Source organism: Bidens hawaiensis, unplaced genomic scaffold (assembly GCF_021521415.1).
Source record: "Bidens hawaiensis isolate Kalapana, Puna unplaced genomic scaffold, B.hawaiensis_p1.1 tig00024606_1, whole genome shotgun sequence".
Taxonomy (NCBI): domain Eukaryota; kingdom Viridiplantae; phylum Streptophyta; class Magnoliopsida; order Asterales; family Asteraceae; genus Bidens; species Bidens hawaiensis.
The window spans coordinates 84,618-99,961 of NW_027493882.1; the positions used below are offsets into that span (position 1 = coordinate 84,618).

General features: G+C 32.1%; 1 protein-coding gene and 1 pseudogene across 2 annotated transcripts; one reads left to right on the forward strand and one right to left on the reverse strand.

Moving 5' to 3' along the window:
- Positions 1 to 4,384: 4,384 nt before the first annotated feature.
- Positions 4,385 to 6,493, forward strand: LOC143569557 (DNA excision repair protein ERCC-1-like; annotated as a pseudogene). The gene is made up of 8 exons (XR_013141760.1): positions 4,385 to 4,687; positions 4,748 to 4,832; positions 4,922 to 5,006; positions 5,283 to 5,359; positions 5,578 to 5,677; positions 5,785 to 5,856; positions 5,975 to 6,043; positions 6,122 to 6,493. The product of XR_013141760.1 is annotated as a DNA excision repair protein ERCC-1-like (transcript).
- LOC143569556 (putative serine/threonine-protein kinase PBL7) lies at positions 6,471 to 10,660 on the reverse strand. The gene is made up of 6 exons (XM_077055436.1): positions 10,321 to 10,660; positions 9,865 to 10,097; positions 7,649 to 8,034; positions 7,156 to 7,288; positions 6,956 to 7,045; positions 6,471 to 6,728 (listed from the first exon to the last, which is right to left on the reverse strand). The coding sequence occupies exons 1-6, from the start codon at positions 10,604 to 10,606 to the stop codon at positions 6,570 to 6,572; spliced, it is 1,287 nt and encodes a 428-aa protein (XP_076911551.1). The 5' UTR covers positions 10,607 to 10,660; the 3' UTR covers positions 6,471 to 6,569.
- Positions 10,661 to 15,344: the final 4,684 nt, after the last annotated feature.

The following is a 15,344-nucleotide window of genomic DNA, read 5'->3' on the forward strand; positions in this document are numbered from 1 at the left end:
TGAGATATCGCTGAATGGAAAAGAGACCAAATTTCCCACGCAGACAACCATCGCTTGCTCCTTTCTTCTAGGGTTTGAACGTCTTGAACGAATAGGACTAGAAGCTAGGGTTTATGGTTCGAATGATGTTCAATTTATGCTAATTGATATTCAATTTGGTTGGATCTTGCTTTTGTATTGACAACTTGGTTTCATCATGAGAAGTTTTAAAACTTTTGAATGATTTTGTTATGATGCTGAATCTTTTTAAATTTTTTATAATAAGTATGAATGAAAATTAGATTATTAATTTTTTAGGAATTGGAAACTCGATTCCTAATTCTTTGTGTTAACCTAGTCATGTGGCATGTGTTGTGTGCTTTGGTTTCAATTTCATTTCATCTCTTCCAATATATGGTTGTTTCTTCTAGAGTTCTAGTAGGCCGCTTCTGCTTATAACTTCTTCGTTTTAGGCGATTCCTTTCGATTGCCAGTTTCACTTTTAGCAAGTTTTGAGGAGTCAAATCGTTATCTAGGGGTGATCATGGTCCAGTTTTCACGGTTGTTAGGTAAAACCGTGAAACAAAAGGCGAGTAACGGTTTTGATTATTGACAACAGAATCTGAACCACTGAAAGTTAAAACCGAACCATTACAGACAGTTTGGTTCTGATTTGGTTTCAGGGTTTAGACTTTGTTAGGCTCTTATATAAAATACATAAGCTTAAAATAAAAGAGAGAGTCCAAAATACATTATACATCTTTTAACAAAACTTTTCATATGATTAAACACATCTTAATTTTAAGCATTTAGAGTGGAGTTGTGGGCGTACACTTCTGAGTTACCAACAAAGAGGAAAAACACACATATAACTAACTGGAATTGAATTAATAGCTAAAATTAGTGTTTGTTTTTTCTAAATATGATATAACCTCTAAAAATACAAATAGTAAAATATATGTAATATACAATATTAAAAAAGTTAAAATATACATTTAGATGTTGCTGCCTTGGTATACAATGTAGGGCTGTCATTTGGGAACGGTGGTTTGGTGTCGGCCTTGGTATTCGACTTTGGTATGTTTATGCAAGACTTTAGGTAATATGTAAGTTGCAATGGGCTGCAACAATTTTGATAAAATTAAAGTATCTTTCTTTTAACATGCAATATGACTTTCTTTTCTTTAAAAATTGATAATTAGTTTCATAAATTGATTCCACTACCTAGGTAATATCTACGTTGCAGGTCAACCCACACCGAACACACCAGCGTTATAACGACCCGGTCACCAGCTAGGGTAATACACATTAGAGACCTAAAACGCTAAGCAGCTATCAGATTTGGTAAAGGGCAGGTTTCGTTCCCGCGACACCAAAACAACAATCTTGGAAACACACCCCGATCACTCTCCAGGTACAAAACAAACCACTCGCTTAAACAGTTAAACACACTATACACTAACTGCAAACTCATTATCACCAGACACAGACACTGAAACACTGAAGTTTATAGTAAAATCGCTGGTAAACAAACTAGTTTTAATTATTTGGTAACTAAGACTAGATTTTGATATGACTTGTTCAAGATTGAAGTTTATAGTAAAATTGTCAGGATTGTTATGAGACAGATAAATACGATAGATTTTGATGTGTTTCTGAATTTAATCCACTGAATTGTAGGATTTGTAGAAATATAGCATGGATTATGAAGTTTTTAGTAAAACGATTCATTTGTGTGTATTTGCAGCAAGAGGAATTATAAATCACATCTTATATGAAGCTCATGAGGTAATGGCATTATAGCAGGCATGAAATTCAACTGAACATCATAATGGGTGCTGAGTTCATGAAGTCAACAACATAGTGGGAAGGTGCTAGCTATTGAAGGATCGTCCAACAAAAGTACATAACTTTTGAAGATGAGTAGCTCCCGTTCAAGTCTTATATTCTTTGCGAGTTCACACTCATTCCATAGTTCATACTCTTCATTGTATAATGAAAGTTTGTATTAAGATGTATTTTGGTATTGGTTATAATGAAAGTTTGTAATACGATGTATTTTAGTCGGTTATAATGAAAGTTTGGTCATTCAATATATTATTAACAGCTAGGTACTAAACATATATATTTCATTCAGCACTAGGGGTGATATAGTCATTCTGCACAGTCATTCAGAGGTCCAACCAAACAACACTTAGACCCTGTTTGTTTTTGCCTCTTTTCTCTGAATAGAGGAAAACGTCTGATTCGGTCAGACGTAATAAGACGTGGGGCTGTTTGTTTTTTTCTGGCATTAAGAGGTTCAGCGTCTTAATAGCATCTGAACCAATAAGAGCTTTTAGTGGGTCTGAAAACCTCTTAACAAAAAAAAAACATAAGTTTGTCTCCTGCCTCCATTAACTTCTAACCCGGAGACTAGGCTCCATCTCCGACGACTAGAGGTTCGTCTCTAGCCTCCACCTCTTAATGATTCAGATTTCAGACATTTGAACCATCTCTTAACATTCAGATGTGGTATTCAGATTCAGACTTAAATCTCTAAAAAAACAAACGGGGCCTTATTGATTCAGCACTTACTGGCTCAGATTCTCTTAATCATTCAGACCTCTTACTGGTTCAGCACTTAATGGTTCAGCATTTGCCAAACAGCCCCTAACTTAGTTCAAGTGGTAGTTTTGGCGGGATGTTAAACTGGAGGTATGGGGTTCGAATCCCGACATTTACATGGTTTGGATGATTATTTTTAAATTGAATTAAAGGTTTAGGGGTAAAAACGTAATTTCAACATTTTTTAACAGGTCAACGCTTGGTTAGCTGACGGAAGGAGCCAAAAAAGCCCGCCCGAGGAATATAAGGGCACAGCCTTCGCAAAATAATTTTCAGTGGTCAAAGGGTCTCGCGGCGATATTTTTCAAGGAGGCAAATGATAATTTTCTCTTTTCAATAAAGTAACTTTTTTCCTTTTATTTGAAATTAACTACTAAGTTGTAATATTGTTAAATTGTTATAAAGTTCCCTGTTATTGTTTGAATTGAGCGACCATTATATAAATATTAAAAACCATGTTGTTGTCAGTCTAACGAATCCACTATTCATGAAATTCCATTCTCCTCAGCCACACATTATGTTTCCATCTATTCTCCTCCACCACACACGTATTAAGTTATACTCTCTCTCTCTCTCATTGCATCTCTATCATTCATCTTATTCATCTTAATCTTAATACTATTTCTCAGTCTCTTTCTCATATTTTTTCCATGAATGCAAAAACATGGTCATAACCCTTGTTATATACATCAAACTTGAGTATTATTTAATAAATTTTTTATATATAGATACATTATGATATCTCAAATTAAACTTGAATTTTTTTAAAAGAAAACGAGTTCCATACCTTTGGTTTTTCCATCTAGACCACTTAAGTTTAGTGTTAGTGTTTATAAAACCTCGTAAGTTATTGTTTATAGCAAGGTTTAAGGAGGGCGGGATACATATACACTCATTAGAACCGCAACTTAAAAAGAATTACTAGCTATGAAACAAGATTAAATTTGAGGGAGATTTGTAGTTAGAAACACGTTTGAGTAGGGGTGCCAATTTTACCGAAACCCGATTAAGACGGAACGCGAACAACGTGAACCCGATTAAGTTGGAACCCAAATTCCGAATGCAGCATTTAGTTTGGTAATTGGGTTAAAAAGAGTATAGTTTTCCTCCCATGTGTTGTTTTTTTTGTGCGCAAATAGATATATGATGTATTTTTTCTATTGTGAATATGACGATTTGACGTTTTCTTTTCAGTTTATACAATTGGTTGATACACTCATACACTTTAGCTTTATGCCTATTTAAGTTAATATTTTTTAGTCAATGTGTGTGTTCATTGCATGAGTTTGAACGAATAATCACATTGGGAGTTTTTATACATGTGAATTTGTGTTTACTATCCAATGAATACCACGCTAAGTTAAATTTTAAAATGCACATTCCAGCTTGTACTTAAAAACACGGATAACTAACCTAGCCTGAATAACCCGAAATCCATTAACCTAAATCTTATTTTGGTAAGCAAACATGTAGGATTCCTATAACATAAAACTAGGTATGACAATGGGTCGGGTTTATGTATTTCCAAACACATACCCGATTATAAAAGTTCGTCCCAAACTCGTCAGGTTTTGTAAAATCCTCGTTGGGTATACCCGGATCAAAACCCGATAAAATAAAATATAACTAATCAATTACATATAATGATTACCATAATATATATATATATAAGATGTCTCAAATAATTGTCATAAACACGTTCCAACAGAAAAATATCAAAGGGTCGGGTATTACCCTTTAAAACGAGTATGTATGATTTGTGGAGGGAAGTGAAGAGTGGAAAGAAACACAGAAAAACGAAATGGCGAACAACGATGATAATCAAAATCTAAACAACAACAATTCAAATTCATTCGTGATCAAAATCCCTTCATACGAAGAAGTAATTCAAACAAAAACCCCAGTGGGAGTTGAATCATTAGCCTCTCAATCAATTTCAAGGTGACGGATTTAATTGATTTGTTATCTGATTTTTCGGTTTTCTTAAATTAGGGTTTTCTTTTTTTATTGTTTTAGGGAAAGGGAAAATTCAACTCCGTCTGCACCTGCCAATGCTTCTACGCATAATAATCGGAATTGGATACTTGTTAGTAATAGACAGGTTTGAATGGCCAAGACTCTTACATCACTGACCTGTTTAAAAGAAAATGTTTTTATGCAGAAGGGGAATCCTTTGCTCAAACATATAAGAAATGTGAAATGGGCTTTTTCAGATATTGTTAAAATTCATGTGCTCTTTATCTAAGGTTCGTATGGATGTTCTTATATTTACATTATTTATTGGAAACAGTTGAATATTATCTTTTCTTTAATCATTATGATGTTTCAAATGCAGCCTTAGGTATCATTTGCTTCACCCGGATTACCTATATTACCGAATAAGGGAATTGGGAAAAAACTTCAACCTTCGTGTTGATGTTGTAAGATCTGTATATCTGCAGTTGAATATTTTGTTTATTACTACGGTATAAATTATAGCATAGTTTATTTCAGACAACATTGCAACCTGATTTGGCAAAAGTAGTTGTAGTTGTCATTGTGCTTTCACATATTTTCAACGATTATTTATTATTTATAACATTTTCATTCAAATTGGATAACAGTGATTCAATTTATATTATTTTGAGTGTATACCTATTTGACGGTATAGTGGCTTTTTATTTATTTTTACACTTAAACTTTTGTTTTGTGTTTAGGAAGATGTTGTGAAACCGTTGTTAGAAGTCACAAGAACAGCTCTACTTCATGACTGCACACTCTTGTGTGGTTGGAGGTATGATGTAAATGTATACTTCTAAATTTTATACAGCAGTATTTTAATAATATTATTTTAGTTAATCTTATTAGTAAGTTGTATTAATTAAAAATGCACTTTTGAGTGACTTAACCAATTTGAGGAAAAATCCACCTATAACTAAAACCATTGTTAAAGAATCTTATTTTATTTAAAATTTAGAGAACTAAGCAAACTCTTTGTCTTAATTGTTTCAGTTTGGAAGAATGTGGTCGGTATTTGGAGACAATAAAAGTTTATGAAAACAAGTCTGCCGACCTCATTCAAGGCCAAATGGATACAGACTACTTATCACGGGTACGATTACTTGTGTTCTTTTTTTTTTTCACTTTCATCCAACATTTATAATGAGGTTTACCTTATTTTTATACATTTTTTACTGTCCTAATATTATGCATTTGCAGCTTTCACATGCGCTAACATCAGTTCGACATGTCAATAAGACGGATGTGGTTACTCTTGGTTCTACATTTGGGGTACTTCATATTATTATTATTATTATTATTATTATTATTTTTTAACTAAAAACAACTTATTTTGAGAAAAAAAAACTTAATAATCTTGTTTCGTTGACATTTTAACCATTGTTCTCAGTTGCTGTCTCATATTATGGATGCCTCAATGGAAGACCTAGCTCGTTGTCCCGGCATTGGAGAGCGTAAAGTATACATTTTTATATTTTTATTATGTTTACTTTATTTTCAGTAATAATCAGTTCTTGTAATAATTATTGTTGACCAGGTAAAGCGTTTGTATGACACATTTCACGAGCCATTTAAACGCACGGTTCCTAAACAACCTTCAACAGTTGAAACATCTGCACAACAATTCACTCCAACTGAAGCTAAAGAAGACGAGAAGGAAATAGCGCATTCAAGCAAGCGCGATAAAAAGGAACCAAATCTAACCGTTAAATCAGCTCTTTCAGCAGCTTTTGCAAAATACAAGGAGAAAGTTGGTACTGAAAATAATCAAAAAGAACATGAAAACCCAAAATAATAATGTAGTTAGGAAGTTTAATCTAGTTAATGTCTTTATTCGTGCACTCTGTTGCTACTGTATACAAGCAAATATGCCACATCAGTTTTGTAATGAATCGAGTAGTTTAGTCAATGCATCGTTTAATGTATTTAAATTTGAATATAACTGAATATATGAACTACAATACAAATTAACAACAAAACTGGCCCTATGATCTTGGGCTAATTCGTTTACTAAACCTAAAAGAACCCGTGGAGCAGCCAAAAGATATGCTGTGCACTATAGGAATCAACGACTGCACGACATCTGTCATCAAAGGTCGATAATCAGCTGCGGTTTGCACGCACATTGCTGCAATAGCGGCTACCTGCAATTGAAACAAAGTACTTTGATTTGATCATCTCTTTACTTATTGTGGTCAGTTTTACAGGTGTTGTGCCAAACGAGCCAATTTGAAAGTAAAGTTGAAAATGAGCCGGGTTATGTTCTTCATACAGGTTGCGGGCTGACCCGATCAATGTAAAAGAAGTTACCTTTTACCATTTTTACCACCTCTACTTTATCATAGTTTAGTACGGGTAAAACCAAACTAACCTGAATTAGGTCCTTTCTTGAAAATTGACCATGTAGATTAGGATCAATCATCTCTACAACCGCCGCCCTATTTGTTAATCGTGGAAGAGCCTGCGATCAACCAAAAGATACATAAAGTGTAAGGAAAAATATAGGCTTTTTGCTATTTTGAAAATGTGGAAGCATGCATGTAAATGAATAACATGGATATACTAACTTACCCACGAGACAAGGACATGCTCCCCGGGTGGGCGGTTGGTGTCAATAGGTACGCGTCCTGTTAAAAGCTCTAGCAAAACAATTCCGTAGCTATAGACATCTGACTTAGTTGTTAGTTTTCCGGTTGAAGCATACCTACCATCATCAAAATTTAAAAATGAACAAGGTAAATCAGTTAACCGAAATAGAAAAATAAGTACCTCTATGAATAACTCAAAATGCCATTGTCACACAAATTATGTAATATGTATATGTGGTAAAAAAAATATTAGCCAGTCAAAAGTGTAACACATCAAACATCATATTTGACACACCAACAAACAATACACACAATTTCTATTTTTATAAATATTAAATGTTTCAAGCCAGCCCAACCCAACCTTATTTGGCCTTTGTAAAAAGTATATGTTTTGATGTGAACCCGCTTTAACCAATGACTCCAAAGACCGGTTTATTAAAAAAAACAACCAACGACTCAAAAGACAAACAACTCACTCGGGTGCCAAATATCCAGTAGTTCCCAAAACACGGGTCGATATCAAGCCATTGAGCTTGTCCGAACCAATCTTGGCCAACCCAAAATCAGATACTTTTCCTTTGAAGTTTTCATTCAACAAGATGTTGGTGGATTTGAAATCCGCATGTATGATCGATGGCGTGGTATGCTCGTGGAGGAACTCGAGGGCTCGTGCACAATCGAGTGCGATTCTCATTCGGATTCCCCAACTTAATAATTGAGGTCGACCATCACTAGGGTGGAGGCGATCATAAAGAGTACCATTTGGCATGTATTCAAATACTAGAAGCTTGTGTTGGTTATCAGCACAATATCCAAGCAGATCCACAAAGTATGGGCAATGCAAACGAGTTAATAGATCGACCTGCATTTCATATATTTGTTTGAGTTTAGCTCATGAGTAGTTTTTAAAGCTCGAGCCCTGTAAGACTCAGCTCTTTTATTATTTATTAATTGACTAAATTATTAACATTTTTAACTATTGTTTACGTATATAAGAATAAACTCTATATAACATATTATATATTATTTAGTTATTTTTATCCTATTTTAGTTAAAACTATATATATATAATAGGATTGTTTAGACAGCTCAGCTCCAATAATGAGATTAGACATGGCACTCGTTAACTAAACAAGCTCGTTTAAACTTGATTTGTTAAATACCTAATTTTATACCATTTAACGTGATATTTAACCTTTTTATAACTGAAAAACCATTGTGACTTCACATGAGTTTTTAACCAAAATGGTTTGGATGAAAAAAGTATTTACTTAAATTGGTGATTTTAAAACTATTTACCGATATATGTTATTTTCTCTCTCTTATACACCATCTTAATGAATAAGTACAATTTATATTATAATTTTTTTATTTATAATAAGATATACAAAAAATATATGTTGAAAGTAATAAAACTCACGGTTATGTTTTACACCTCGTTTTTCAATACTATTCAAATATTTTTATGAAAACTGTATGTTAGATTTTTGCTTTTATTTAGTTAACAAAACCAATTAACGAAAATGTTTTATATTATTATATATTTTAGGTTTTTATCTTTAGTGTTTTTTATTACAATACCTTCTCTTATGGCTTTGTTCAAGCTATTTTGGTATATTAAGGGGGTTAGAAATTTGAATTGGACTTAATACTAATTACGATACCTATTTTATCAAGTCAGATGTTGTTTGCTTGGCCATCGATACCGATACGGAATTGCACTCGTAAAGCTTGCAATATAAAAAAAAATACTTATTTTGAATACAATTTCGTCGCAACAAAATTTATATTGTAATGTCAAAGCAAAAAAATATGCTTGTGAAATCTATAAAAACGAATTTGGTACTGGTTCAACTGATACAAGTACCAATGTTGTTCAGTTGGAATATGCTCAGATTGCCATGGTATCGGTAGACTGCCGACATTCATATAGCTCACGATACCATAAGTAATAGTCAATGTTTTCTTTTTATAATTAATAAACGTAAGTCATCTTTGCGGTATTAAAATATAAAGATGCAACTAAGATTAAAAAAAAACAAAGAAAACTATAAAGATCGTGGTTCTAATTTTTAGTGTTTTTACTTCATTTCGTTCTTTTAACTTCTTGTGTTTTGTTTTGATAATATTTTCAAATCAATTTTTAAGCATCTCTAATATATATTTAAAAAATAATAATACATGGAGTAGAATTATACAACAGTGACAATAATAATAATAATAATAATAATAATAATAATAATAATAATAATAATAATAAAATATGATCGTATAAAACTTGTAACTTCACTTACTTCTACATAAAAATGTGAATTTTATTACTTTTTAATATATATTTTTCTATATTGCACTTGAGTCACAATATATATTATAAATTATTCTTATCCATTAATATTAAAATTAAGAAAAGACAATTTTAAAATAAGAAAAATAAAAAACCTTATTTTAGTAAATAGTTTTCAAATCAACTCTAGTAAATACTTTTTCCATCCAATCTATTTTGGTAAAAAACTCTTACCGGTTAAAAGCACGCAGAAAAAAAGTTAGAATGAAGTTCCATACATTTTTGTGCAAAAATGCTTTTTTAAATAACTTAAAATTAACGTCATTTTATCATAATTATAATTATGTAATATGAGTATCTTACGTAGAGGAGCGTTCAATACAAAACAAATTTTAATAAAATTAATACCTCTAGACGAAATGCGCGTTCGCCTTGCTTGCCTTCCCTGTGAAGCATTTTAATAGCGGAAAGAGTGCCATCGCGCAGCATCCCACGGTAGACATACCCGAAACCACCCTTACTCACGAGATTGGTTTGGTTGAAGTCGTCGGTAGCCGATTGTAGCTCTTTGTATGTGAATACTTGAACCCCTTTAGATGTTGCTGATGGTCTTCCTCTATACGTACATCCCTTCTTCATGTCTAATAATTAAAATCATGTTTTAACTTATTTATATATATATATATATATATGTATATAAATACTTTAATTAATTAATTAACCATCCACTGTTTTTAACTATTATGTGTTTAGTTTACGTTATTTGATGATATTTTACATTTCACGTACATTATATATAAGGAACCGAAAATGCATAATTCATATTATTGTACTTATTAACTTTTTTTTCAAGAAAAAAAGTACCTGTTGTAGCATTAAATGTTATGATGCTATGAGCATTGAACATGCAACTTTTGTTGCCAACGGAGCTTCCATTCTGTTTAGGGGACTTGGCACGACGAAGAAACGCGACAATAATAAGAGAAATTGCAAGGAGAAAAATGACGACGGCAATGGGAACCAACACCGCCGCCAGGATGGTGGTTTCTGGTTGAATGTGATTGTGGTGGTGGTGGTGATGGAGAAAACGACTCCGGCTGCCATTGAAGCGAGTTACCGTCGGCGGCTCCGTTACGGTTGTTGTTTCCATTGTTACCAAACAAAGAAGATAAGAGAGGGGATTTACAAGCAGGGGTTGATAGTCAAGAACAGTGAGGTTTTATATGGTTAAGGCTGTGAATGTGAATGTAGGAATGTGGATAATAATAAGGATATATAGATGTTATTTGTTTTTATAGTTATGGATGGAAATAATAACCTTATAATATACTATAAGTTAGTTTTATTAAACCTAGTATGCTAGTTGGATTTTAATAAAGAGTATCTTATACCATATTGTTAGAATAACTTCATATAAATAGTTAAGAGCGAGCTTATACGTGTGTACTTGCTCTCAAAATGATACGGGAGAACATATAAGAAATTAAAACACGCGCGAATTATCTAGATTTTGTTACAAAATGTATATTCTTATGCAACAAATTATACGCGAATCAAATTTGAATATCTACTTTCTATACTCTCAATCAAATAGTATATTTTTATTTACCAACAATAAGTAACGTTTGAAGGTTTAGCAGTTTCTCTCATCCATGTTGATGCGTTGCGTCTACAGTTAAGTATTATTAAGGCATATATTTCAAAAGGGCCGGACGCCCATGATTTCGAAGTCTTATGTTCCTTAGCACCGGAGTTATAATAACATTGAACAAGCATTTAATCCATTACTAAAAAAATTTAATGTTTTCTATGAAAGTTTCCAACGCATTTCATACGATTGCTATCTCCTACACATTTTCAACGAAACTCCTACGAAAAAAAAGAATTCTAAACTTGCAACAAAATTGGTACAATATAGCGACAACTAGCAATTGGGAAAGAAATGTGTAGCAAATTTTACAACACAATTTCAACAAAAAGATAATTGAACGCTTTTATTTAACTTTTCCGTAAGAATACGCCTAATTAGAAAAATAAATAAATAAATAACAGATTTCATCTGAAATTTGGAGGAAATATTCCAATGTAATTCTTACTTATGTTTATTTTTTTCTTTTACGAAATTTCTTATAAAAAAAATCTTTATTTTTTGGGCAAGTTTTTGTAATATTTTTCACCATAAGTGCGTATGAAATAGAAAAAAAAACCAGTAATATGTTTTTGTTGGAAACTTGAAAAAAATAAAATAAATAATATAGATATGTTTATAATTATATTGTAGTAATCGTATAATTAATATAATAATAATAATATAAATTGGTTGTGGCTCAATGGTAGAACAGTCACTTTAAAAGTGAGAGTTAGGAGGTTTAAACCTCACTATCATCAATTTATATGGGAGATATGAGGGATGACCCTGGCTTGCCAGGGTTCGAGTCCTGATCTCACCCGATTTTACCGGCTCCTCGCTGTCGCGCCATTTGGCGGGGGGGGGGTCGGATTTTATCCGGTGAATCCCTCAATAGGTGGACCGCTAAGGGCTCCGTCCGTCCGGACTAGTGGCCGGCTCGGGTTACCTTTAGCCAATAGGGGCCGCGTACGGAGTACCCGGCGTTACTTAGTTGGTCGGTAAAAAAAATAAAAAAAATAGAAGTTGGATCTAATACATAGGAGATTTTGTATCAATATTTATTATAATTCCTTATTTGGTTTACATGTAAATTCTGATTACCAAAAATAAATAGTATGATTGAATAAAAAATTATTGGAATCCTAAAAGGATAGGATATCAAAGTATTCAACCCCTATATAAGGCTATGTATGTGGTGTGGTTCAAGCCACTATCAAAATTAATCCTATCATATTGTATCATTTGGCGCTAATTGGACGCTAAGAGGATACTGGATAAAGCCCATGCTGAAGTTACTTGACCCTCTTGTGGTGAGTGAGCCAATAGCGTCACTCAAAGCATTTACTCCATTCCCACAATTGCCCATTAGCGCCCGTGACCCGGCGTTATGTTATGCGAGAGTGATGTGGCAGCGAGGTGGGCAATAGTGCCTCTACTAAAGGTCCATAACATACAATCTATCCGTCAATTGTATCTTAGTGGAGATGAGTTGACCTCAAACCAACAAATCAACGATGTAGCATAATAACGAGATCACTAGCTATAGCGACCACACTTTGAGAGTACGCACGCCACTATGTCTATATTTAACTGACCCAACTAGTATTGTTTCCAAAGTTCACCAAAATGGAGATCAGTAACATCTGTCGAACCTCGTGTGGTGCAAACTAAAACGAGGAGTTACGTCATCCTTTTACATTTTTAATTTAATCCCCCCCTCCCCCTTTTACATATTTAAATTAAATACCAAGATTTTTGATGCATGCATATTGTAACAAGTAACAATATCAAGATTTTTAGATACTTCTAAGTTGAGACACCTGCCACCCCCTCAAGATTATAGATACTTCTAAGATATTTATTCTTGATCATTCAAAAACTAGCCATTCATGTAATTAAATATAAGTATAAACACCCTTTAAAGTAGGATAAGAAACAAGTTGTGTTCTCTTTATAACACAACTCATATTTCTCTAAACAATTTAAGTATTCTCTACGTCACAGTTTTGTGAGCCTTGTTTACTTTTCTCATAGTCTGCTTCCCGTTTCGCTTTCTTAATTTTTAAATCTATATTATTATCATTTACTTTACTTGTTTCTTTTTCTTTATATAATAAACAATTATTTTGTTTATTTTTTCGTTTATCTTTTTTAATTTCAAAATCTTTATTACTAACTATTTACAATATAATTTAATGTTTTTTATTTAACAATGTAATATTGGAGTTTCTAGCCTTGTAAGAAAGTATACATTTATAATTAAACGCATTTTATTTAATAGTACGGATAAAAATTATATTTTAACAAAACATCAATTTTGGTATTCCCTACATAGGAGGTCATAACTTTTCCAAGCACATGATAGTTTTGCCTATTTTGTCTCTTGTTTCGTTTTCATGTGAGCAATGTCTCAGTCATGCTTGTATGTTTACGCCCTATACATTCATATTTTTTGTAATTATCTACAAATGTTGCACATAATTTTGGATTCATTAATTATAGCTTGTCTTCATGTTTACAAAAGCAATAAGCATTCTAATGAAGATCTAACAGAAATCTTACCCAACATGGTGCCCACGGCTATCGCATGATTTGATTTTTTAACAGCATTTCGAATCACTAACGAACTACTGACCCATTCGATGATCATCTCCATTCCATCACCACCATGAGAAGGAAACCCGCCATAGATGATAAATCGTTAATACCTAGAGCCTCTTCTTTTTTATTATTATTTTGTTATGTTTTTTTTTATCACAAGTAGAATTTGAACCAAAATCCTCTTTCTTTTAAACTAAATTCTTTGAAGTGTCTCAACTCAAACATTTAATAAACTATTTGTTCATAACTCTTTTAACATTTTATTATAAAATATAAAACTCTTTATGGAACACGAATAAACAAATCATTTCGGACTTTTAAGGGGTCATTATTATTATTATTATTATTATTATTATTATTATTATTATTATTATTATTTTGCCTTTTAGTCTTTCTAATGGTCATTTAATAAAAATTTATAACTTAAACTAATAAACGATTAAACGTATAATGCAGAGGGGTATGAGGGTTGCCCACTGGTCCTACGTAGCTGCCACATCCTCATGTGAGACTCTCAACCCCCCCCCCCCCACCCCACACCACCCCACCACATCTTCGTGTGACCTGATGTGCGGGACGATGATCATGCGCTAGTCAAGCAAGAGTGGCACATTTGCCTTTCTTTTTGTTTGGAATGGTTAAGACTTGAGAAGAAAAGATGAAGGAGTTTATTTGTGACCATACAAAAAACCTCTTAAATTTTTTTTTTAAAAAATCATAACTTAAAATATAAATATAAAATTAAAAAATTAAAAAAACTAAAATGTTTCCCCGTCATTCTTGTTAAAAAAATCGATGAAGAGACACAATGCCGAGATCAAAGACACAATGACGAAAATGAACAAAAGACATAATTATAACTAAAAGAGACACAATAAATCGCAAAATATAATACATTGTTGAATAATATAACAAAATATCAAGAAAAAAAAAGACACAATGTTAAGGAAAAAAAGGCACAATCAATGACGAAAATAAACACAAAACACAATGATAAACAAAAAGACACAATAATCTTTTTTACTCTTATGTCTTTTCTTTTTGAGAATGAAAAAGACGGTGGAAACATTTTTGTTTTTTATTTTTTTTGTTTTTTATTAATTTTTGAGTTATGATTTTTTTATTATTGTTTTTTAATTTTTATGAGTGGTTTTTTTGTGTGTCTACAAATATTTCTCATTTTTGTCTCTATTTTTAGAATAACTTGACCCTATAGAAGAGTCAAGTTTTTTTAACCAGGTTTTTTTTTTCTTTTTATAATTTGAGGGATTTAAATTTTATGTTTAGTTTTTATTATTATTTGTTTCTTGTTTTTTAGTTTATAAATTTTATTTTTATAATTAATGTAATCATTTCTACTTTGTTATATTTATGTTAATTTATTTTTTAATTAATGTGTATCAATTGCATTAAATAAAAAAATAGAAAATGAAGAATGAACAGTGTATACCTTTTGTTGAAGGTTAACGTTTACTGATGAAGAAAAAACTGATGTGATGTAGACGTGATAAATAAGAAAAAATGAGGATAAGGGTGTATCCCCTTAGCCTAACGGATGAGCAAACAAAAGAGAATATAGACGTATTTTCTAAAGAGTGAAGAAAATAATGCAATATCATCATATTCATAGGACCATTGTTTTGTATACTACTTTTGG